Source organism: Aedes albopictus, chromosome 3 (genome assembly GCF_035046485.1).
Source record: "Aedes albopictus strain Foshan chromosome 3, AalbF5, whole genome shotgun sequence".
Classification (NCBI taxonomy): Eukaryota; Metazoa; Arthropoda; class Insecta; order Diptera; family Culicidae; genus Aedes; species Aedes albopictus.
Window position 1 is genome coordinate 214163613 of NC_085138.1, and position 26193 is coordinate 214189805.

Genomic DNA, 26193 nt, shown 5'->3' on the forward strand with positions numbered 1-26193 from the left:
TGTGTATTTTGTATTATTGCCAACAAAAGTTAATTTTGACAAACGGACACAATCCAAAACCTGGACAGAAGAAATGGATTTGTATTTGAAAAATCCTACACCGCGAGCAACAACATCCTGACAGTCCAAAGATTCATCGTATATTATACAATTTATCTCGCATGATTCGCATGGAGCGTACACACGATAAGAATTGATAAAAAGTTTGGATTCCAGAAGAGCGTTCGCTTCTTCTCGAGATCCAAAAATTACCCGCAATTTATCTAAAGAAACTTTTTTGATTTCCTTAACAGATTTGTATTTTTTATAAATCTCCGAGGAAATTAATAAAACATTGATAGGTTTCTCTTTTTTACGAAAATATATCCCGAATAAAAGGGTATCATACACCAATTCAACAGTGTATCATTTTCTGATCATACGTGTTGTCGTAAACTGGATGATACATAGATGATACGACATATCTTATTCATGATAGCAGTTATCATTTTCGGTGTTTCGATGATAGACCGAATGGGTTGTTAAGTATCGTTACCATTCAAAAATGCCATTTATCTCGAACAAAAATTTTGTGGAATCATACATATTATGATCACTTTATCATCAACATTATGATACAGCGAATAATAAAAACAAAACGGAAATATTTCACAAAATCTGCTTTACCGACTGAGAAAAAAGCACACCCCTGCGGACATTTGTCGGGCACTGTCAAATTTGCCTAAGATTACGTGAATCATTATTTACTTTTGCGGTTTTTTTGTGTTTATTTTCTTGAATTGGGAATCGCTCTGAATTAGTCTTGTATCGATGTCACCAAAATACAATAATGCTACAAAAACTAACAAGGGCACTCACATGTTTCGTTTCACTTGTCTACATCAAATTGAAATTGTGGGAAATGTATTTTAAAAACAGCAACAAGGAATTGATGAAAGACAGACTACATGAAGTAAATAGGACGTTGTCGTTGGCTAAATTTTAACAACAGTTATGTACAACTAAACTGAAACCTAGAATCAGTATTTTTACTTGGCCAAACGTAATTCCAAGCAGTTTTTTGGCAAGTGTTACTAAAACAAATAATGATATTATATGGAACATGAGAGACGAACACAAAACAATAAAGTCTATAGGCTTCTGAAAAAAAAATGTAAAATTGTTAAAAGGAATTAACGATTGCTCAAAGGAATTCAGCAATAAGGCCCGTTTCGTGTTCAAAAGGAATCGCTCAAGAAAGTTTTAGACCAATTCCTGGAATAAAAATTCCACAGTGACAGCCATTTGCACACTTAAAATAAAGTACCGTATTCAGCTGTTCTATTTTCGGTAAAAGTTCGGATTACCGAATGTTCAGCAACATATTACCTAAGTTCGTCAAAAAATTAACGAACGTTCGGTAAACTCTACTGAATCATCTGTAATGTTTACCGAATGTTCGGTAAAAAATATCCGAACTTCGGTAAACTGTGCTGAACTTCGATAATCCGAACTTTTACCGAAAATAGAACAGCCGAACACGTGACTCTGAAATAAGTGTGTGAATTGTCATTCCTTCGCAACTGCGTACTGCGAAGAAAAACGGTTTCTTGGGCGATTCATGCAAGAATTTCTGTAATATAATTGCTTTCCATCAAAAGTTTGAATATTTTTCAAAGAAGCCTGTGTGCCTAAAATGGCTGAATCTGAACATGTTGTTTATATTAAGTTGATATGAAACATCTCCAAAAGTATCAGGCATACTGTATCAATTCTAGTGGAAATGATGTTTTGACGTTCAAACTAAAAATGAGAAGAAATGTGAAAGTACTTTACAGTTGCAAAAATGTACATGTAAAGTTTTTACAGAAACCTATGTTTCATTGGCATTGCAAAAAAAAATGTCATCAGGAATTAAAATTCTTAAGAGATTATTTCTTAATTCTATCCAAAAGAATCTCTTGAATTTCACCCAGGAGTTTAATCGAAAATTCAAACATATGTTAGTTTTGAAATTTATCCTGGAACAGCTCCTGAACCGATAGGGATTATTTTATTCAACACAAGTAAACAAACAAGTAAAACCGGGAAAAAATTGAAAATTTCGGGAAAAAAACCGGGAGAAAACCGGGAAATCAAAATCTGAAATTCACTGGCCACCCTGGTAATAAGAAGAGCAGGAATAAACACGAGTGGGACGATTTTCACGAAGTCCGTTCAGCTACTTGATTTCGCCGATGATATTGATATTATTGCTCGTAAATTTGAGACGATGACGGAAACGTACATCCGACTAAAGAGTGAAGCCAGGCGAATCGGATTAGTCATTAATGTGTCGAAGACAAAGTACATGATGGCAAAGGGCTCCAGGGAGGAATCACCGCGCCCGCCACCCCGAATTCATATCGACGGTGATGAAATCGAGGCGGTTGAAGAATTCGTGTACTTGGGCTCACTGGTGACCGACGACAACGACACCAGCAGAGAAATTCAGAGGCGCATTGTGGCAGGAAATCATGCCTACTTTGCGTTGATTAGACCGGTCGTCCTCTATGGGCACGAAACATGGACCCTACGTGCAGAGGACCAACGCGCCCTTGGAGTTTTCGAACGGAAGGTGTTGCGTACCATCTACGGCGGAGTGTGAAGAATTAGCAATAAGTTAAAATTCACAAATACAAAGAAATTAAAAAAAAAAAAAATCTACGGCGGAGTGTAGATGGAAGACGGGACTTGGAGAAGGCGAATGAACCACGAGCTGCATCAGCTGCTGGGAGAACCAACCATCGTCCATACCGCGAAAATCGGGAGGCTACGGTGGGCGGGTCACGTCATCAGGATGTCGGATAGCAACCCGACTAAAATGGTTCTCGAGAGTCATCCGACCGGTACAAGAAGACGTGGAGCGCAGCGAGCTAGGTGGGTCGACCAAGTGGAGGACGATCTGCGGTCCCTACGCAGAGTGCGGAACTGGAGAAAAACATCCATGGACCGAGTGGAATGGAGGCGGCTACTATGTACAGCAAACCCGGATAAAAAATGACCATTCATTACATGGTAAATATTATTAATATATGACTGGTTTTATTGTTCACAACAAAACTCATAGTAGATATATTGTTACTTTTTACAATAGAAATCAAGCCCATATAGTTCGTACAATAAGTGAACATTAGCTTTATTAGTGACTAATTGATTCGATTGTTTTTCAATAGTTCTATAAGGCCGTTCGCAATGCTGTTTTATTTTGTATGGCGAGTTTTAAAAATTTTAAAACTCGCCATACAAAATAAAACAGCATTGCGAACGGTCTAATCATTTAAAGTTATTATCAGTAAACATTAATTTAATTGGTTTTTATATAGTTGCAAAGTTGCCTGCAAAGTTCTCATGGACCTTATATTAAAATAGAGTTTATTTCTCAATTACACTTAAAAACAATTAGTAACAAATAAATAACAATAAATATTATTGTTGCTTGGATCAGGTTTGTATAATCAAATACAAAATTACTTGACATATTTTTTTTAAGTTTTCGCGTTTTCGTTTTAAATTTGAGTACAGTAGATGTTTCGGTTATCGAATGTTATTCGCTGAAACTTCAACGACTGACAGACGTCAAGCCCTGTTGGCAGAGGAAGCTCTCAATGAATAACTGTAGAAGTACTTATAAAAAACTAGCTGAAAAGCAGGTTTTAGCCAAGTGAGGACGTTAAGACGAGAAAAAGATGAACAATGATTTTACTAATGTTTTCCAATAAATTAAAGGAATCTAGTAAACAGTAAACTACCATTGATAACAATACAAATACAATTTGTGTAATGGGGTCAATTGAACCGATGTTAAAATAAACATGCAATAATATTTGTTGAAAAACCAAAGAATTCATATTTCTTGGTAACATTTTTCTTCAGCATTTACAGATAGGGTAGGTAATCAAAATTTGAACCAAATTGCGGCTTTCTGAAGCAGTGCAAATTTTAAGTGATTTTTTCTCCCACATGGAAATAATTTACTACGGCAAAATTGTATGTACATGAAAGCCACGGGTATAAGCTATCTGTTAAATGGTAAAAAGTTGGTATTTGCACCGAATTTCATTGAAATATTTGATTTTTCATCAACAATGATTTTAATCTTAATTTGAACCATCGTAATCATAATTTGAACTAATTTTAATCTTAATTTGAACTACTGGCGGCAGCAGCTCGAGCAACTCACAAAACAGCCAATTCCATGCTAAACAATGAAAAATCACATGAATCTGCTAATTCTCATACCTATTTTTCATTAGGCAGTGGAATCTCAACTCAGAATGTTCGAAATTCTTTAGGAATTTGGAAACTAAATTTGGATTTTTTCATCCCCCAAGAGTAAACAAAGCAACCACTAGCGCAATCTACAGGCCAACACTAGAAGCTCACTCCCGTTTACTAGTTCAAATTTAGATTACAAATGGTTCAACTTAAGATAACATTCTCCAAGTAAGAATCACTTAAATTTGATAATTTTATGACAAATAATGCGGAATATTATTCGGTTGGTCGATTCTACGATAAATAGGCTTTCATTTGACGTGTTCACATATTGCGTGTGATACAATGCATGAGCTGTACGAGTGCACCGAAAATGTGCTTTCTCTTGGGGGAAATGGGTGAAATCACAGTGATTTTTCAATTGCCTGTTTTCCATGACAAAAACGCTTTTTTCAATGCTTTTACAGTCCATGTTATCAGGTTATATTACGGAAAGCTGTTTAACATCTTTTTCGGGACAATGTTTGCCTGAAAAGTACGTCGTTTTAATGAATTTTGAAATGGTTCAAATTAAGATTACAATTTGACTAGTTCAAAGTTTGATTTCTTACCCTACTAATGGCCACATGAATTGTGAACGATTTATGGTATGGATCATACGACCTGAGGTCTGACTTGTGATATTTGGCAGTTATTTGAAAAGATTGATGATAGATCTTATCAACAGCTGCCAAGCAACACATACCAGACAGACATCAGAGTGTTTGACACTTATCATAAAATGTGCATATCATTCTGGCGGCCGTTAGTGCTCGCAAATGCTGGATATAAATGTTAGCGGGAAATTTAAATTCTATGGATTTTCAAAAGCGAAAACTGCTTACAAATAACAACAAATATTATTGTATTTTTATTGTAACAACAATTCATTTGACGCCATTCAATTAATTGTATTTGTATTGTAAAAACAATAAAAAATCATTAAGATATATTGTTTTCTTTTGAAAATTGCCCTAAAAATGTCTCATTAAAACACAATACATTCTATTGTTTTTCGCGAAAAAGTGTATGAAAATTTTCTCAAAATTTTATGGTTAAGATACATAACGACCACCATTTTTTATTGTAAAAGTGCCATTTACCATTCGCCGAATGGTATAGAATAATAGGGGTGATGGTGAGTGTACCGTGTAAATTACAATACGTTGAATGGTGAATATTTTTCGAAAAAATGGTGTTGTAACAATAAAATTTATCGTATTTTTATGATATTTTTTATCAGGGAAGGCCACCCCGGCCTTAGCCTGACCGGTAAGGTAAGTAAACGCTTACCAGATAACTCCGCGAGTTAAATTTCCACCAGGCTAACCTTAAACTAATTGCCACCAGGCTAACTTAAAACTAATTGCCACCAGGCTAACTTAAAACTAATAACGCCAGCGAATCCTAGCAAAGGGTATGATCTAACGCCATTTACCAACGGCCAAAGAACTGCCATCAACCAAGCATTTAATCTTCATCTATCTTTACTGTTGCGAACACTCATATCTGATCTACTCTAAGTTTACCTAACCGAAACCAGATGGATCAACAAAGAAACAATAAACTATAACATGAACGGGGGTTTTTTAGTTGGGCGCCAATGTAACGAATACATTGGAGCCTTACAAATGCTCATTTTATTTTCCGTATCAGGCCCCACGTCTGGGAACTTAGATACGAAGAACAAAATGGAAATTATAAATGCACAAAACACAAACATGCAACACATAACATAAATTGTGCCCAGTTATCTAAACAGATAACGAAGTCCAATGCCAGGATGACGAGGTTTCATAATTATTCTTGGTCCATCAGTCATCCTAGAATTGTATTTTGTTTGGCAGTTCACCTTTTAGTTCGCAGCATCTGTTACTGCATTCATAGCTTGTTTTGGTCTAGGAATTTCTAATCCTAAGGGGGCATCCCGATTCGGGCAACAACACAAGACCGTCTACAATTTGACGTCCGTGTTAAGGGACGGCTTGCGTGTTTTGCACTGGTTCGCTCCTGAAATGTTTGGAGCGCTACAAATGCACATTAAAATTCAGGGACGGATGTACAAACCACAGTATAAAATTGAAAATTAACTGACAAAATGCTCACAGCAATTTACAAACGTAACATATTCGAACTATGCGCATCACTCGATCCATCGTCGCCTTGATTAATCGTATCAGTTTATCCGGAAATCCTCATTCGTGCATAATCTGCCACAGCTGTTCTCGATCGATTGTATCATACGCCGATTTGAAATCGATGAACAAGTGATATGTGGGCACGTTGTATTCGCGGCATTTCTGCAACACCTGGCGGATGGCGAACATCTGGTCCGTTGTAGCGTGTTCGCCCATGAATCCAGTCTGATATTGTCCCATGCACTCTCTTGCAATCGGTGATCTCTCTCGTTTGTCGGGTGAAGATCACTGCGTCCAGATTTTAGAACTATTGTGATATACCCTTTTGCTGTGAGGTACGCAAGTTATCTCAGTAACATATTTGTCACTGAGATACCTTGGTATCGACTGAACTCAAGACCATCTATTATTGATGAATAGAGATCCTGAGTTACAGTATGTGACTCCCCCATTCTGGCGAGACTAGCTTTATGAAGCCAACCACGTCCTTGGGAGATAAGATCCATATGTCAGCAGGCCCTAAAAAGGGCTTGCTGAGAACTTTGAACCTACGTTGAGTGAGTGCACTGCAATAGCAGAGGATGTGTTCTGATGTTTCCCTCTCCTCGTCACAGAAGCGGCAATTTGAGGTATGGATTGCTCCGATCTTTTGTAGATGGTATCTGCAGGGGCAGTGTCCAGTTATTAGACCGGTGTAGATGTTGAGATCCCTTTTGTTGAGACCTAATAGTTGTTGGGTTTTCTTGGGGTTTATCGTTACGAGCCTTTTAGATTGGCTCGTATGGGGAAGTGCATTCCAGTTTGATGTGATTTGACTGACCATATATTTGTTCAGTTCCATTTTTACAGAGCAGTCTGAGATCCCGCAGTAGGGCTCAGGGGCAATGAACCTTTCATTAGATCCATTTCTGGCTAGCTCATCAGCAATCTCGTTTCCCTCTAGACCCGTATGTCCTGGGATCCAATATAGGTAGACTCGATTGCGTATGGATAAGTTTTTCAAAGCCAGAATGCATTCCCACACTAGCTTTGAGTTACAAGTGTAGTTATTAAGCGACTTAAGTGCCGCTTGGCTGTCAGAGAAAATACATATTTTTGCAAACCTATACTTTCTCCTCAGGCATAATAACACGCATTCTAATATTGCATATATTTCCGCCTGAAATACTGTGGGCCACTGTCCTAAGTGGACAGAGATTTTTGTTCTAGGGCCATAGATTCCGGAGCCTGTCAGATTATTCATTTTCGAACCATCTGTGAAGAAATTTATAGAGCCTGTTGGAACGCTGGGTCCACCTCCTTCCCACTCCTGGCGGGAAGGAATGAGCACATCGTAAGGTAAGTCATAATTGACTACCGTTTCCATCCAGTCACTAGAAATTCCTATTGCGGAATTTATGGCAAATTCATTTAATATGCTGAGGTGACCCGTAAGGTCTCCCGACAGCAGCGTTTTTGTTCTCTTTAACCTTAGAGCACTTTTTTCCGCTTCCAGCTTTATGAATTGATCTAACCGGGGCAGGTGAAGCATTGCGTCTAGGGCCAAAGTGGGTGTACTACGAACTGCACCAGTGATCGCTATGCAAGCGGTGCGTTGGATTTTGTTGAGCTTCGCCCTTGCAGCAGCCTCATTACTTTTAGGCCACCAGACAAGGGAAGCGTAAGTAGTCCTGGGACGAACAATGGTTTTATATATCCACATGATCATACTTGGTTTTAGCCCTCATCTTTTACCCAGGGTTTTTGAACAAACCCAAAGTGTATTGAGACCTTTCTGCACAACTGATTGGAGATGAGAGTTCCAATTCAGTTTTGCGTCGAGTATGACACCTAGATATTTTACTTCGCTTGAATAAACTAGTTGTGTATGATTCAAGAAAAGGGGTTTCAGTTGGACCTTCCTCCGTTTGGTGAAAGGGATAATGGAAGTTTTTGTAGGATTTATGCCTAGTTGTTCCTTATGACACCAGGAAAAAGTGTGATTTAGGGCACATTGCATTCTTTCCACGATAACACTTTCGAATTTGCCTCGTACAATAATGACAACGTCATCAGCATATCCAACCACTTCGAAGCCTCTTCTCTCTAAGCTGTCTAGAAGCTCATCCACCACCAGTGACCACAACAAAGGAGAAAGCACTCCGCCTTGCGGACATCCCCTTGTTGCTTTAACAGCAATGTATGAACCGCTAAGCTCAGAGGAGATTTTCCGATTAGCTAGCATAGCATGTACCCAGGTAACAATGCATGGGTCGAATTTTCTCCTCAACATTGCTGACCCTATAGACGAATAAGAAGCGTTATCGAATGCGCCCTCAATATCAAGAAATGCTACAAGAGCAATTTCTTTTGCATTGAGTGTTTTTTCGATCTTTTGAACTACCGTATGTAGTGCCGAGATCGTAGATTTTCCACTTTGATAAGCGAATTGGTTTTTTGACAAAGGCATTGCTTTCATAAATTTGTGATTTATGTACTCGCATAGTACCTTTTCCATAATTTTGAGCATTACAGAGGATAAACTTATCGGCCTGAATGCTTTGGGGTTGGTTTTATCCCTCTTTCCTGCCTTCGGAATGACGACAGCCCGGATTTGACGCCAATCGTTGGGTATATGCCCCAAAATCAGACTCGCCCTAAAAATCTCAACCAAGGGTGGAACCAGTGTTTTCTCCTCTTTTTGGATCAACGCTGGGAATATTCCATCCATGCCAGGAGACTTAAATGGCTCGAAAGATCTCACAGCCCTCTCAACCCTGGCCCGAGTGAAAGCTTCCTTTGCAACCTTTTTTGTGTCTTTTTTAGATCCAGAAACCCATGATTGGATCTCTTGTGGATCTGAGACAGCAATTCCAGTGTCTTGGTCGCCGATGCTCGACTCAGGGATTGAATCAGGGAAGTGGATCTTTAACAATTCGCTCAGTGTATCGCTAGGCTCTACAGTGAGCGAACCATCCATCTTTCGGAGGCTACCCACACCATTGGAGTGGTCTTTTGAAAGAGTTTTTTGGAGTCTGGCCACTACGGGTGTATTCTCTATGCTTTCACACATTAGAATCCACGATTTCCGTTTGGCTGACCTTATTTCTTTGTTGTAGTTCGTCAGGGCCTTTCTGTATAGGCTCCAATCGCCGGTTCGCTTGGCACGATTGAATTCCCTACGCGCAGTTTTCCTAAGCTTCTCAAGAGTTTTATTCCACCATGGAACGTCTCTGCTCGAACTAATTGATTTAGTTGGACAGCTCTCTTGGTAGGCATTAAGGATTTTGTTTTTAATGGATTTGGACGCATCTTCCAATTGTGTAATGGACTTGATGTGACTTTCTATGATGTACTCTTCAGATTGTAGGATAGCTGAGTAGGATTCCCAATCAGTTTTCTTAGGATCTTTCAACGTTTTTTCTATCGTTAGACCCCCTTCCCATTCGAAGATGATGTGTTTGTGGTCTGACATTGATATTTCTTCAGAAACATGCCAGTTTTTTATTTCATCAGAGATAGACCGACTACATAGAGTCAAGTCCAAAACTTCCTGACGAATGAGGTTTTCAAACGTGGGCTTGTCACCAACATTACAAATGTCAATGTTCTTGGAAGAGAGAAACTGTAACAGGTACTTACCTCTGGTGTTTATATTTGTACTTCCCCATACGGTGTGATGTGCATTTGCGTCACACCCTATGACGAAGGGGATGTTGTGTCGGTGGCTGTAGGCTACGAGCGCAGCTATTTCTGGAGGAGGGATTTCGTCCACGTCACCTGGGAAGTATGCCGAGACCATCAAGATCTCTCTACTCCCTCTAGCGGAAGGTACCTCCATCCTGACAGCTACGATGTCCCTTTTTATGAATTCTGAAATTGGAAAGTATTTACAGTTGTTATGTAATAAAATAGTCGCTCTAGGAGAAAGCTGGCTGTCATCATATACCAACTTACATGAGTGTTGTGGAATCCCGAGCAGAAGGGCATACCTTACAGATACCATGCGAAGAGCAACATGTGCTCTAATACCTAAAATTGTTATTGCTGCGTTATTCTACGAAATGTTATGAGAACATCACAATAACAGTTGGAGGTATTTGAGCAGAGCTTGGTATTGATGTAGTATTAGTTCCCAAGTAACACAACTTGTTACAATACTGTATATAATACATGATTCATACAAACGTCAATGTTTCGTTCCGAATATGGGAAACTTATTTTCGTACACTTATACCACCGAAAAAGCGCAAAAAATGGCGGCTTATAAAACATCTTTGATGTTACTAAAGATGTATTTCAGTACATTCTTATAACATAAAATTAAGTATCGAATATGTTCTCAGCAGCATCGTAAGAACTTACTTATAACTAGCAGGAAAGTACTCTTCATCAATCGCACACTGTGCAAATAAATGTGACACCTATTACATGATATTTGGTAATGGCTCAAAATAGTTGTCAAGCCTTATATTTCATTTGTAATTTACCATCTCGGTGGTTGGTCACAACGACCCAATTTCATGTGCCATTCGAAATTTATGGTAAAATAAACACATTTGCTCTTCATAAATCATTTCGCCTTCCATCGGACTGAAAACAAGAAGAGAGGTTTTTGTCATCTTTCTAGTTTTTGTAAGATTTTCGAGCACATTTTCAGATATGCAACATGCTGGGTTCTTGACACAGTACCGTCAGAAAGTTTTGGAAAGCTATTTTCAATTATTTTGTATTAATTATGTGCTTTTTGACTGTAGAATTTGTATTCGTTATCAATAAGGCAGTTTTATTATGCCATTAAATGCTTAAATTTTCCCAGATAAATAGTCATTGGAAAAAAAAACACTTGTAGATGAACAAGCGGCTATAATCTATACAAGCATTTGAGTCATACCTTTTAGTAGGCACTGTAATTCATCTGGCCTGATAGGAAAAAAAATCAAAATATTGAAAATACGTTCAAATTACAATTTTTGTACATCTTAATAACATGTTTGCCGAGTACTACCTGAACCGATTAAAATATAATGAAAAAACATCTTAGCAACGTATTTTCAACATCCATTGGCAAATAGCATACACGATGTGATTTTTGGTTTTGGATACTTGTTTTGAACATAATTATAACAATAACAAAGTTAGAGTGCAGCTCCTGGGACGAATCTGAATAAATTCTTCTCGAATTTTGCGGAAGAAAATAATTGTGTTTCCAACTGAGTTTTATTCGCCACGTAAGTACTCAAAGTGACCACAAAACATAAAATATGAGTTTCGGGTGCCTTTATAGTTAAATTTCCGTGCATGGGATGTTTCATAAATTCAAGTGAGTGAGAGAAGACAGAGATTTGATAAACTTATACATTAACGTATTGCATACGTAAAAATAACGTATTCGTAACATATTTGAGCACAAAAGTTATAACTATGTGCTGCTGAGGTTTAACATATCATCTTGAACAGAAAGAAAACAATGGTACCCCAATCAAGTTTAAGCAACGTTATATTTACGCTCCTGTTACATGTGGCGAGGTTGATAAATTTTTGCAGTGGCTTGTTAATGCCAAACATAGTTTAAACTTGATATCAACATAAGATGTGTACAGATACAAATATAGTACTGTATTACAACATCTTTTCCAAATTTCATTTTCACAGATGTTTTCTGTGTTACTTGGGTTGGTTTAGCAGTGAAAATAACCGAAGAACAAGATTTGCTATTACATTATGAAATCATCGAACAAATGGAACATTTAATAACAAGAAATGTTATTAGTTTGTTGTTCAATAACTATGGCATAACAAATACAGCACTTGAAATTTTAGGTCTGCATTCATTATTGAAATAACAAGACTTGTTATTTTCTAGGTGTTATTCATACAAAATTTTGGTATTCGTTTTTGTTATTTTGCCTCTTATTACCACCTAATGAAGGTCATATCAAGGTATGGTAGTATTTAAGAAAAATACCATGATATGTTATTTTCTTGTTATTTTCTTCTGCTCGGGATACCTTGTATTCTGGATTTATTGACCCATGGCTCTTGAATGAGGGCCACGGTTAGATTCTCTTTGGTGAACCTCCGACAGAGCACACCCGTGGCGCTCTCAGCATGGTGGAGGTTCACTTGCAGAACTTTAGTCGCCATTTCCGGGGTTACCGCTTTTTTTCCGGACGACGACTATTCGGCTTTGGATGTTGCGGATCATCAGGGTGTCGTTTGGTGTTACAGTTTGAGTTGTTTCTCTTCCCTGTAGCGACCTGGCCCGCCAGTTTCGCCTCTGTGGTCAAACTGTCGCTTTTTGCACTCCCTTTGCCCTGTTTAGATACCTTTGGTTTGGTACCACTAGAGCAGGGAGTCGCATGTAAGCTTCGAGCTTTTCCTTTAGAGGCGGACTGACTAGCCTTTATGGTGCTTTTGGGGTGAGATTTACTAACCTCGCCCGAACCGGAGGCTTCCTCAGATTTCTCTTGGGTCGGCCTTCCAGTTAGCCGAACCTTGCCCGAACAGGAGGCCTCCTCAGATTGCTCTTGGGTCGGCCTTCCAGTCGGATTGGCGGTATCGGCAGTCGGTTGATCTGTAATCTTCCTTAGTTGGATTTCACCAAATCGGTAGTTGAGGGTGTATTTGGACTTCTTCAACTTTTCCATCGACGCACCCTCTACTGTGAAGATTCATTCGACATGAATGTCTTTCAGAATGGATCGTTTCACAATACGCCAATTAGTTGTTGTGATGTCATTTTGGCTTTCTATGAGAGCCTTTATTCAGTCGTCGTCATAGCTGGAGCTTTGTGGGAAGAATGCTCGGATCATCTCTGGACGTGGAATCGCCACTTCGTCCATTGCCATCAGCTCTGCACCTTCCCAGGGTTTCATGGATGGGGATATTCTCTTTAACCACTCAGCAGTCTCTTGATCCTTACAGATTAGAACCATGTAACCGGACATGTAGATGAGGTTGTTGAATTTGGGTTTTATTGGCTCGTTTCGTTGTTGAACTACTCTGAGCAGGAGTGCTTCTTGTAGAAGGTCTAGCTGGGCTGTAGTGAGTTGGACGGTGGGAAAGTCTTTGGGTATTATCCCGACCTTCACGCTTTTGGCCATATCACTGTAGCTGATACCAGCTGTTTTCCTCATGGGTGGGTTTTGTTGTCCAGACACGTTTTTCTGAGGCGCGCTGTTTGTGGACTGTTGGGCGTGCTCTCTCGGATCCAGATGGTGCTTCACCCTTTTTTGTTTGGGGTCCTCTGTGGTGGATTTGTCTAGGTCGTTTCTCGAGCGTTTTGAGGAAGTGGGCTCGCTCTCCTTATTCAGGATTATGGACAAGGCCTCATTCCGGTCTTTTCCCTTCTCCCGGAGAGTTCTAAGCTGCTTCCTCTGCGAACGTGTGAGTGTGGGGAGTTTCTTACCCGGAGCCCCCTTGGCTTCCGTAGAACCCTTGTTATCTTCGGATCCTTTGCTACTTGCTGAAGATTCTTGGGGGTTGATGACGATCCGTATACCATCATCTTCGTTATCTTCCATGTCCAGCAGGTTGGAGTCAGTCGATGAGGGGTGTTGTAGATCTGGATCAGCTTTGTCGAAACATGTGCTGCTCCGGGAGGTAGGCGTTGAGGGGCAGGATATTTCCATCTTCTCCTGCGAACTACTGAGTAGCTGGTCTTCGGTAAGGCCAAGCTGACTCAGAGTATTCTCCACTTCGCTCTCACACGACTGAGAGAGGCAGTCGTCACCTTGAAGGTTGTTTGTAAAATTTGTACTCATTTTTGGTCCCACGAGTAGCTAGGGAAATAAATGTCCGCTGCACCAGTGCCCCGCCGTAGTGCAGTAAGGGCTGCTTACTGGGGTGTTCGCCCTGGTGCACCCCAGGCTCCGTTCGCGGTTGAGCATGTTTAGAACCCCCTCAACCATTCAGCCCTCAGCACGGGTCGCATGACACCTTGGCATTGGGGTTTATCCATTTTTTCTTTACACGATGGCCATGAATAACAGCCATCGCAACCTTCCTCCTTTACCAGGGCTTAGGACCTGTAGCTCAAGTTCTCAATAGTTCCACGATCTTTCGGACATGCAACTACGGAGAACCATCATTGCTAGCGGAGTTACTGCAATCGGTGATAGACGGCGGTATAAAATTTGAGAGAGTATCTTGTAGGCAGTGCTCCGTAGGATGATCGATAGTTCCCGCAATCAAACTTGTCACCCTTTTTGTATTTGGGACACAAGATACCTTCCATCCACTCCTCCGGTAATACTTCTTCCTCCCAAATCTTGGTAATGACCCAGTGTAGTGCTCTTAACCACCCGGATAAAAACTAACCATAGGGTATTTGGTGAAAACCATTCCTGTACCATACAGTGTACCAGCTACAATATAGTGTATTGTAATGGAATGGTTCGCTAAAAGCTTTGCACATTGGTAGCTATTGTACATTTACATCCGATCTTTATGTAACAATATATTATACTGTTTTTCTTACGTTTGAACCATTCACTATTCCGAAACAATCTTTTTCCGTGCATTTTTAATTTTTTATTCAGTTTATGATTTTTTCCGTGCTTTGTTTTGTCCGTGACATTTTTGTTGCAAAGGAAATGAAAGAGAAAAAAGGGAATAAGTTGAAACATCTATTTAAAGTCAATAAAATGTTTAAATAAAGTGGTAAACCAGGTGTCCTAAGGACTGCATATCCAAGAGATATGGTGGGCTAGGTACATATGTAGTGCGATGAAAGGAATACGAATGTAGGTCAACCCGGAAAGACGCAGGCCAGATTACCGTAAATCAGTGGATGAGTTCAACACTATTCTTTCTCTTTTTCTCTCATGTGAAATTGCCTTGTACAACAACCGAATTAAATGCGATTTATCTTTGACATTTTTAACATAAGGACTGGACTGGACACTGAAACGACTTCTGAAATAAGGTCGTCCTCGCTTTTTAACCTAACTTATAGTTGAATCGAACTTGACAGTTTCTCATGAGTTGTTATGTACACATTTCATAGTTCAGTCAAATTGGAGCCTCAATATTGCAATAATGGTTAAGTTCGCTGTAATGATACTTATATACCTCGTCACCCACTTCATGCAACTACATTAGTGGTCTAATAACACTTAGCGCGCTAGGCATAGTTTCATCATGCCGCTCAAAGTGTTGCCACAAATAATGCTTGGTTTGCAAAACCCGGTTATCTGGCTGGTGGGACATGGGAGCTTAAGCTTCAACTGTTAATGCAATGAGAGGCTACTCAGACTTAGACGAGTTTAGGTTGGTTTGGCTAGAACTGCCATTATCGAAGGAACATGACGAGATAATATAACATTATATGGTTTATCTAATGTAAAACAATACAACATAACAAAAGAGAACCATTATATTTATAACCAGTAGTGAAATTACAATTAAAAACAATATATTTACGGTACATTTTATTGTTTGAAACCATACGTGTACCATACAATGTACGGTATATTAAAGCCCACGTATCAGTATTTCGAACAATTCATTTACAATAAAATGTATGGTTTTGTAAAAAAATATATATGGAGAAAAATATTGTTTTATATTGTTACGATACTTAACAACCCGTATAGTATATTGTAAAAATCTCATTTACAATTCACTGTATGGTGTCTAATAGAGACTGTATATATAGAGACACGCAAAGACGACTTCTTTAGATTGTTGTTCTTTTTTTTCGCCAGACTTTGTTTTCATAATTTTGCTGGCGTGCTCGATAGGTAGCCGATTTGACAGTTCGATAGGTAGATTTGGTTTCACTCTTTGCGGGACTGTGTTATAAACAGACTGTAGTGTCTAACATTACATCATATTGTTTTTGTATTTTTTATTTTTACAGTGGTGTTTATTGTTACAATATGGTTTTAAATAGTACTGTTACAATACAACATTCGGTTTTTCAACTGTATTTTTTATTCGGGCAGTGCTTCTCCACCGTATTTTAGTAACTCGCTTGGTAGTTGATCTGCTCCATCGGCTTTGTCATTGGCGTAGCTAGCTTTTGCTTTTTTCTCACTCACTCCTAAGTAAACACGAGAAAGAGAAAGATGAAAGAGGGGGCACCCCTCTCGCATCCCACTCTTTCTCGTGCTTGTTTAGGAGAGTGAGTGAGAAAAAAGAAAAAGCTAGCTACGCCCATGGGCTTTGTTGTTTTTCAATTGGCAAATCTTCTCCTCAATCTCTTGGAGGTTAGGGGCTGGAAATCTTTCGTACTGCGCACGCACTCCTAGATTTGTTACCACGCCACCTTCGGTGCTTGCAACGGCGCCATTGAGGCGACGTAATGCTGCCGCCACCTCTCGACCACCTCACGCTCGCTCGTGAGAATATTCCCGTGATTATCTCGGCACCATTGGCGGAGCCAGCTTTTTCTTTTTTCTTACTCACTCTCCTAAACACACACGAGAAGGAGCGAGATGAAAGAGGAGGCAAGCTGCCCCCTCTTCTATCTTTCTCTTTCTCGTGTGTGTTTAGAAGAGTGAGTAAGAAAAAAGAAAATGCTGGCTCCGCTAATGCTCGGCACATGTCGATTTGTGGCACAAAACCTCTGCGCGAGTGGTTCAGCGTCTCGTAATACATCTTGTGTAGTACTAGCCATTTTACGAAACGACAACAATATTGATAATATTGGTATGAGCCATTTTGAGACATCTCTGATCAGCTGATCGTTTATTTCATGAATGAAAATTTGACAGGAGGTCGCGTCGTAGCCCGTGAGTGTTAATATCAATATTAACACTGTTGATCGTTTTGTAAAATAGACTATGAGCGCTTGCACGCTGACGTCATCACTGTCTCCTTCTCTTTCTTTCCTTCGGCGTCGGTCCATAAAGCCGTCCTTGCCCTCAAAAAAATTTGAGGGCAATGTTTACAAATCGTATGAGAATTCGATGAGGTTATGTTTTTGATGCAAGCCTCTATTGTCGTGGTAGTGATACTACCTCCTATCAAATTTTCATTTATAAATTCGACTCGTAAAAAAGACAATAATTACTTAACTAAACTCTATTAATATACCGCTATATAACATTTTGGTATTTTAAGGTACGGAAATCATTGAGAGTTAGAAGTCGCCGAAAGGCAAAGGAAAGACTACCAAGTGGCATCACGGCAGATTACAGTGCTTCGTTTTTTGCTCATCTTGATGTTGTTCGTGAACTGGATCGGGGAAATGAAGAAATAATTGCAGTAGCCAACACAACTACATACATCAGCGATAGAGAGCAAAATGTCCCCAGTAACATCTTACTACCAGACAGTTTTGAATCCCCTGTTTGTCCCGTGACTGTTAAACAGGTGAGTGTTGCCTTAATTGTTTTTTTTAACACATTTATTGGAACTATTTCTCTAGATACATTTTTCACGTTATACAAAAGAACAGTTTAAAACAAAATCTAATGCCTCTACAGAAAGCAGGTCATTGGCATCTAAAACATAATTTACATAGATTATTTACCTAAACATATTTGAAATCAGCAGTCGTTGTTTGAAACACTTAAAACTAACAGAGAAATTGAACAAATCATACACACGATTAAACAAACAACACATTACACATTATTAACACATTATTATTGGGTTTCTCATTAATGATTAGACTACTGTGATAATTTGAGAATCTACCGAATCATCATTTCCCAGCGAAATTTCACACAAATCAAAATTATTTTGTTTACCTGTTGTGCATCTGACGCCCCTGTCATGAACTCAACCGAACTTGTGTATGCCAGCCGCTGCGAAGTCGTGTGCGAAATTCGACTGTGATGATAATGAATTTCGGCCGAGTCTAAATGGGTGCAAATGTCGCAATAACATTTTTAGAGCCTTGTATCGGCATCTCCTACTCATGTCTTTGAGTTCTGGTATTCTCAGGCTAGAGAACGTCATCCTCCTTCCTACGGTTGTCTCCAACTTAGACTGAAGATGATTCCAAAGAGCACTATAGTATTCGGGCAGGTGGACAGTTTGTGCTCTAAATCCTCCTCTGTGTTGGAGCACAGCTGACAGAAGGGGTTTGTCACTCGGTTTTGCCGATGAGACAGCTTGGCATGTGGAATCTTGTCTATGGTAGTACGTTGACTAATGACTGTTCCATCGAAGATAATCCTTTTGCCCTGATGTTTGTCCACACTTTTCCAAGAGATGTTAGCGTTTCCCTGCATGATTTTCTTTCGGTTCTTCCAGTTTTCCACGGAAGAAGTTGTGAATTGAAGCCGTTGATGGATTTTCTTTCATTTGTCCAGGGATATGTGGCAAGACCTTGGCTTGACTCTTCAAACATGGGTAGAGAGCAGGAGGGATTGCAGCTAGATTTGGAGGGTTCTCCAAATATTGGTGGAACGACCTCGCAAATGGAGTTTCTCTTATTTCTGTTAGAAACCTCGTTACCAACAGAGATTTACATTTGTGAATTGGTAAATGCAAATTGAGACCACCCATATTTTTTTTGGCAAAGTGAGTTGCTCAATTGGACCTCTGCTGCCGTAATTCTGCATAGTGACGTAAGCGCCATTCAAAATGCCGATATTTTTGAGTATATTATATATAATATCTGGTGTAAAAATAACACTGTGGTATGCCTGCTGTATTATAATGCTAGATCTAGTCGTAATCTATCATCTATGTAAAGAAACTTAGAGGATGAGCAAGAGTTTTATGCATAATAACCAAAAAATGGGCCAAAACTATCAATGTCGCTTACGTCACTTTGCAGAATTACGGCAGTCTGGTAGGAAAACGTTCCCAGATGACGCTCCCGATATACGATGTCATTCGCGCTACAGCTTGATTTGGTATGCTGATTACTGTTGGATTTGATCCAATGGGAATTTCCAAAATTATAATCCTCCGGAACGGAAATGAAAACACGTGATCCGTTGTGTTTGGGAAGGATATAATTTTCCTATGGGAGGACATTTAGATTCATTTTATATTAGAATTGTGTTTGATTTAGTGAATATTTACATATCGCACACATGCTACGTGGAGATTGTAGAGAGAACCCCTGTTTTCATGTGATAACTATATATGCCCTCAGCATCAAATAGGTGTTAAGGTGAAACGGGACGCCGTGTTATTTTTCCTATCTTGCCTCTCTTTCTAACAATTTGCCTCGCGATTTTGAAGATGGTAATCTCGAGTTCTATCGCACTGAAGATGCTGAAAAACAATCAGCATATGCACTGCAAGTGAGCATACACAGTGATAGGTTTTTGTTGTAAAATATGAAGTAGAATCTGAGATTACCATCTTAGTAGCAACAGAGCAATGGCGGATATTTCCCCGACCGTCCCGTCCGCCCTTAACAAATCAGTTTTACTTACGTTTAGTCCCTTTTTCTGTTCAAATGTCAGTCAAGTCTCCACCTAATTGTCGATTTAGTTGGAAGTCCTAAAGTTGGTCACAAGGTTATTATGATATTCTGCTCGTAATATATCGAATGGCATCTCTTACCGATTTCAGTAGGTATTGTTCAAAAACAGATGCTATTAACATATGGACCGATTCATTGATCTTAGTCCGGTGTAAATCTGACCTGGATTATTCATTAATTTAAGTTAGCTAATATTCATAATTTTAAGTCAATAATCCTCACCTAGTCAGCTTGTATATATTAAGAATAACTTTAATATTTCAATTCACTAGGTTTAAGTTCATTTCACGTCAATTCACATTAGATTTAAGCAAATGTAATTAAGGAATTCACTAGTATACTTTGCATGCTTTCTAATTTCTTTTGCCTTATCACTCACCCGGTGACTCCTCTGTCACTCGAACTGTCAGGCTGCTAATACTGTAGAGATCTAATGGTGACAGACATGCGCGCTGGCCTAATGGGGTAGGCCAACACTCCCCCAGGGTACGCCAACATCCGGTTGGCTTACTGTTCCACGCGCAGAACATCCAAAACCGCCAATTTTGCCACGGGTCGCTCGTAGATCCCTGATGTAGTTTGGACGGTGGCTGATCGAACCTGGCTATCACGTCCTGATTTCGTCGAGATGATCCGGCCTTTTGGCCAGCAGTTGCGAGGTAACTTCGGGTCCACAATCACGACAATATCTCCGGTCATAATAGGCTTGGTAGACTGGAACCACTTGGACCGGCGAGTTATCTCCGGTAGATAGTCCGTTAGCCAGCGTTTCCAATACATATTCTCCAAGATCTGTGAGGTACACATGTTCTGCCTGAGAGCGTATCTGCTGTCATCGATGTTTACCAGAGGTTTTGCACCATTGGAAGAGCCCACCAGGAAATGGTTTGGTGTTAAGGCCGGTCCGGAGTCGTCATCTACTGGTTCATGCGTGAGAGGTCGTGAATTCACAACATTTTCGATCTCTATTAGTAAATTTTTCAGGACTTCATCGGACAGGACCTTGGAAGAACAGACAGCTGACAGATTCTTCTTTACGGTTCTAATCAACCGTTCCCAGCTGCCACCCATGTGTGGCGCTAGCGGAGGGTTGAATATCCACTCGGTGTCGGCACTAGTAAACTCTCTCATCATTTCATCGTGGTTGACTGTTTCCTGGAGGTTCTGTAGCTCTCTGTTTGCTCCTACAAAATTTGTTCCTCGATCGCTATAAAACTTACGAGGCTGACCACGACGAGCGATAAAGTTTCGGATTGCCATTATACAGGAATCTGTGCTAAGTGAGTGGACAACCTCGATATGCACTGCCCGAATTGTTAGACAAGTCGCCAGCATGCCCCAGCGTTTCTCATGTCTTCTGCCGACAGCAACTTCGATGGGGCCGAAATAGTCGATACCCACGTGAGTAAATGGCCGGGAAAATGCTTCTAGCCGGCCAGGTGGCAGGTCGGCCATAAGCGGGATTGTTGGAGCTACGCTTGCATTCTTGCATCTCTGGCAGTTCCTGCAAACTTAGTGGTAGTGATGTATTATTAACGTGGTAATGTGGTGTTTTCTTGGAAGGATGATGGGATTCTTCGCATCTTCGGTAGCAAACTGACAGGCGGCAATACGAGTTCTCATTCGCATTACGCCACTGGCGTCAATCCATGGGCTAAGTTTGTACAGCGGGCTTGATTTGGGAAGAAGCTTCGTCGATTCTGTCGGTTGCTTTAGTGCATATTGCAGTATGTGTAGCTCTTCGGGGTACCCTTCCTGTTGCGCGATATGGATCAGACGAGCCTCCGCTGTGTGGAGTTCAAGGCTAGAAAAAGGTCCATGGTTACTGGACTTATGCTTTGACTTCAGGCGGCAGTTTGTGATAAACCGTTGTAACAGTGCCATGACGTGTTGTAGTCGCTTCCAGCTGGAGAACTTCAGAGCGTCGATAACTGGATCTGGCGGTGTGTGATGTACTAACAAACCTGCGAGCTGCTCAGTCTGCGTTGCTTCCTTTGGGATCATAGACGGTGGCCAGTTTTCTTCAGTTTGCCAGAGAAAACTTGGGCCACGGAACCATCTGCTTTCCATTGAGACATCAGGTAAACCATGCCACTTAGTGGCATCGTCGGCTACGTTCAGTTTGCTTGGTACATATCGCCAATCACCAGGCTCGGTTACTTCCATAATCTCGGTGATGCGAAAACCGACAAATTGACTGTAGCGTCGGTGGTCGGAGTTGATCCAGCATAAAACGTCCCGAGAATCTGACCAGTAGAACCGTTTGGTGATCTGGATTGCTAGTGTATCAATGACAGTTTTCGATAGGCGAGTTCCGATCACTGCCGCTTGTAACTCTAGACGGGGAATTGATGTTAGCTTGATAGGTGCCACCCTAGCTTTTGCGGTGACGAGTGTACAGTAGCTTTCCCCATCCTTGGTAAACCGCAGGAAGCAAACAGCAGCCATTCCATCTTTTCCAGCATCTACGAATGTGTGAAGCTGAACTTCATCGGCGTCGTTGACAGGATGTTCAGGCCATAAACATCTGGGAATTTGCAAATGCTCAACTTGTGGTAGAACAGTCAGCCATTTTTGCCACCGCTCGAAGGTCTGGTTATCGATTTGTTCGTCCCAGGTGACTCCAGATCGCCAGATATCTTGTAGGATTACTTTTAAGTAAGCGAGAAGGTGGGCAATGAGTCCGAGCGGATCGAATATTGTCATTAGTACTCGCAGCACTTCCCGTTTTGTTGGACGTCGTTCACTCGTGAGTAGTTCTCCATCGTAGCGATTCCAGCCGATCTTATAGGTGAAAGCATCAGCGGTCGTGTTCCACCACATCCCTAGAACTTTTTCGGTGGATAATTCGGTTGTAAGATCCAAACTTTTCTCCTCATCCGGGTTTTGTTCCTGCAGTGCTTCCACAACTCTTCTGGAATTGCTAATCCAGTTGCGGATTTCGAAGCCGCCCTCTGCGTGAACACGACGAACTTCCTTTGCTATCTGGATTGCTTCTTCCTCCGTAGCGACACTTATCAGCATGTCGTCGACATAGTGCGACTTGGTAATAGCTTCGCATGCTGCCGGAAATTCGCTCCTGAAGCGATCCGCATTGATGTTCTTGACGTATTGCGCACTGCTGGGTGAGCAGCACGCTCCGAAGGTCATCACCGCCATGACGTAAACTCCCAGTTCTCCGTTCTCGTCCGTCCAGTAGAAGCATTGGTATTGCTGGTCCTCACGGCGAATCTGCACTTGGTGGAACATTGCGCGGATGTCTCCCGTTACTGCAACAGGATGTAGTCGAAAGCGTAGAAGAATGCCAAGTAGAGAGCACAGCAAATCAGGACCTTTCAAGAGGACTGAATTCAACGAGACTCCGTGGGCTTTCGCTGCTGCGTCCCACACTACTCGGACCTTTCCGGGTTTGTTCGGGTTGGTTACCGGGAAGACAGGCAAATACCACATTTCTCCGGTTCGCTGCTGCACTTCTTCATCGGCTAAAATATAAACGACTCATAGAAAAGCGATCATTTTCCGTAACAAAATCAGAAATTGCCAATAAAGAAGTAGGGGTGGGAGCAATAATAAACTATAAAATTTCCATAAACAAATCAAAAAGTGCATAAATAAATCAAAATTTCCCATAAATAATTGATTTTCGAGCAATAAAAAACGTCGGAATTTCCACGAATAATTCAATAATTGCAATAATTAACTACATTTTTTCCACCAAAACAGTTAAAATTTTCCATAAATAAATCTGATTTTTCCATAAATAATTTAAAAATTCCCAATTGAAAAACATCAAAAAAGCAATTGAAAATTTAGCAATAAATAGGAACTGATGAGCAAGGTAAAAGCACCGGCTGAGCCATGCGGCGAAGCCGCATAGAGGATTGAGGAACTGAGGCGGCAGAAGGCCGCCGATGTTTCCGAAATCCGATGCGCCGTCACTGCGTCGATTCGGTTCTAGGCAATCCACAGATCCAAGAATTTGCCCGGTATAATGCGAACAGAGATGTTATTCCTTTTTTAAGTCCGACGAGCGTTAGCGAGTTCGGACAGCAAGCGATTGTCTGTTAAATTGCACAATAGTTTCAGTCTTTCTATCATAGTTCTATAATGTAGTATGTTCGAAAATTTTTGTTGGAAAAAATATAGTTTTTTATTGCAATTGTTGATTTATTTGTGGAAATTTTTACATTTTTTATTGCTAGAAAATCAATTATTTATGGGAAGTTTCGATTTATTTATGCGCTTTTTGAATTGTTTATGGAACTTTTCTAGTTTATTATTGCTTCCACCCCTAATTATTTATTGGTAATTTTCGAATTATTTATGGAAACTTTTTAATTTATTATGGGACGATTAATTGGCTGCCCTTCTTCATCAGAGAGTTTGCGAACATATCCTTTGGCGACATAATCCTTTATCTTCTGTTGCAAAACTTTAGCGAGGCCATGATCGCTCGCCATGCGTTTCTCCAGGCATCGGTGACGACGCAAAGCCATTGGGCGGACATTGTCATAACGCCAGAGTAGACCAGTCTCATAACGATCACCTGCAAAGCGGGTCAACGACTTCAACAGAGATTCAGCACGTTCATCCTCGGTTGATAGCAGAATTTTTGACGAAGCAACTCCCAGGCTGTCAATGGAAAAATAATCTTTTATCGCTTGATGTAGATCTTCGTCCGGTCGTTCGTTCAGTGAGCAGATGTGAAAGCTGTAGTGGAACATGTTCGGTGCATCTCCAAGTCCAAGGTTGCCGCAAATGGTCCAGCCTAGGCGTGTCTTGGTAGCGATCGGCTCGCCGAATTCCTCTTCTCGACTCTTGAGCGTTAAACCCAGTTGCGCATGCTTGGTGCCGATAAGGATGCGAGGGCGAGCTTCGGTGTACGAGTCGATAGGCAATCCTTCCAAGTAGCGATATGATCGCTTCAGTTCCCCAAAGTCCAAGGTCTGTCGTGGTAGCAGCAGCTCGTTGACCGTTTGTACGCCTTCCAGAGTAACTTCACGGCATCCGGATGACGTCCGGCGACTTGCAGGCGAACTATGCAAGAGTCTTTCTCGCAGCGCTCGGTACCACCCGTCCATCGAAGGCATATTGGACTTGGCGTGCCATCCAGTTGCAGTTCGTCTGCTAGATCTTGATCGAGCAGTGTTGTTCCTGAGCCTTCATCAAGAAAGGCATACGTACGAATCGTCTTCTCTGGCCCCGATAAAACAACTGGAAGATAGCGGAAGAGAACCGAGCTAGAAACTGTCTGGTGTGTATTGCAACGCTGCTCGGCATCGCTTGTTGTCGGCTGTGAAGACTGTGGATTCCCAGCTGCAGTAGTGCTTTGGTTTGACTTGGCTTTTTGCTCGTTGTGCAGTAGCTCATGGTGCCGAAAGGAGCATCCGTCTTCACCGCAAGGTTTCGCCTTGCAGGTGCCTTTGTGTTGCCGAAGGCACGTTCGACAAAGTCCGAACTCTCGGACGACTGCCCACCGGGATTCTCTCGAAAACTCCTGAAAACGCTTGCATTTGTCAACGGATTTGCAGTTGCCCTTGCACACCAGGCAGGTCTCCTTCTCCAGTGCTGTAAACGACTGCTTTGGCGGTTTGAAGCTCGCATCGTTCCTGATCTGTGTTTCTGAATGGGCATTGAGATACGTTTCTCCTTTTCCTTTCCGACGGGGCTCGTTCCGCATCGGTTTTCCCTGTGCCGACTCTGTTGCAAATGTTACCGTACTTGCAGCTTCGGCAAGCGAGTAGACCCACTCACTAAAGGTCGCCAAGTTGACCGCCAGCTGCGTCTTTCGATGTTGCGCCCAGTTTAGCTTGATTGACGGTGGAAGCTTCCCAACAAGCTGGTGGAGAAGACTTACGTTGTACATGTACTCTTCTAGCCCGCATGAGTCAACCGTTGCGCAGAAGTTCTGCACGTTGACGGCGAAGTCTACCAAAGTCTCGAGACGATCTTCACGTATCGGTGGTAGCGAAGTGATCTTTCCGATCAACGAGTGCACAATGATCTCCGGTCTCCTGATGTTGACATTGTTCGCTGGTTCCATGTCGCAGTCTTGCAGTTGGCACAATTCCAGCTCTGGTTGACAACATCCATCTGTGACGCCCACGCAATTGTAGTGATGCCATCCGTCGCACTGATCGCACTGTACCATATCATCCGAGTCAGCCCCTCTACAGGTCTTACAGGTGTATCCATCAGCGGTCCTCTCCTTGTGATCCTCGACCACTACCACATCATCACTTCCTTTACCACCGTCCACTTCACTAATCACCTCACCATCTTTGGCCTTCGGCCGATCACTCTTACCACTCGCTTTGCTACTTTTTGCATCGGACTTTGCACCACGACTCGACATATTCGCGACGACTGATATTTCGTATTAAACGAAAATTATATTTTGTT

The 26193-nt window shown here is 41.2% G+C and overlaps 1 protein-coding gene across 18 annotated transcripts in view; it reads left to right on the plus strand.

Annotated features, from left to right (window-relative positions):
* LOC109405099 (unconventional myosin-XVIIIa) overlaps positions 1-26193 on the plus strand; it is a 1227991-nt gene that overhangs the window by 203859 nt on the left and 997939 nt on the right. For 17 of the 18 annotated variants that reach the window (XR_009999527.1, XR_009999528.1, XM_062861168.1 and 14 more), the window contains one exon: positions 17463-17714. The exons of the other annotated variant lie outside the window; for it this stretch is intronic. Coding sequence is in view for 15 of the 17 variants with exons in the window: in XM_062861168.1 (XP_062717152.1) it covers positions 17463-17714 (252 nt within the window). In the remaining 2 variants the exon portion in view is untranslated. The remainder of the gene's footprint in view (positions 1-17462; positions 17715-26193) is intronic. 18 annotated transcript variants of the gene reach the window in all.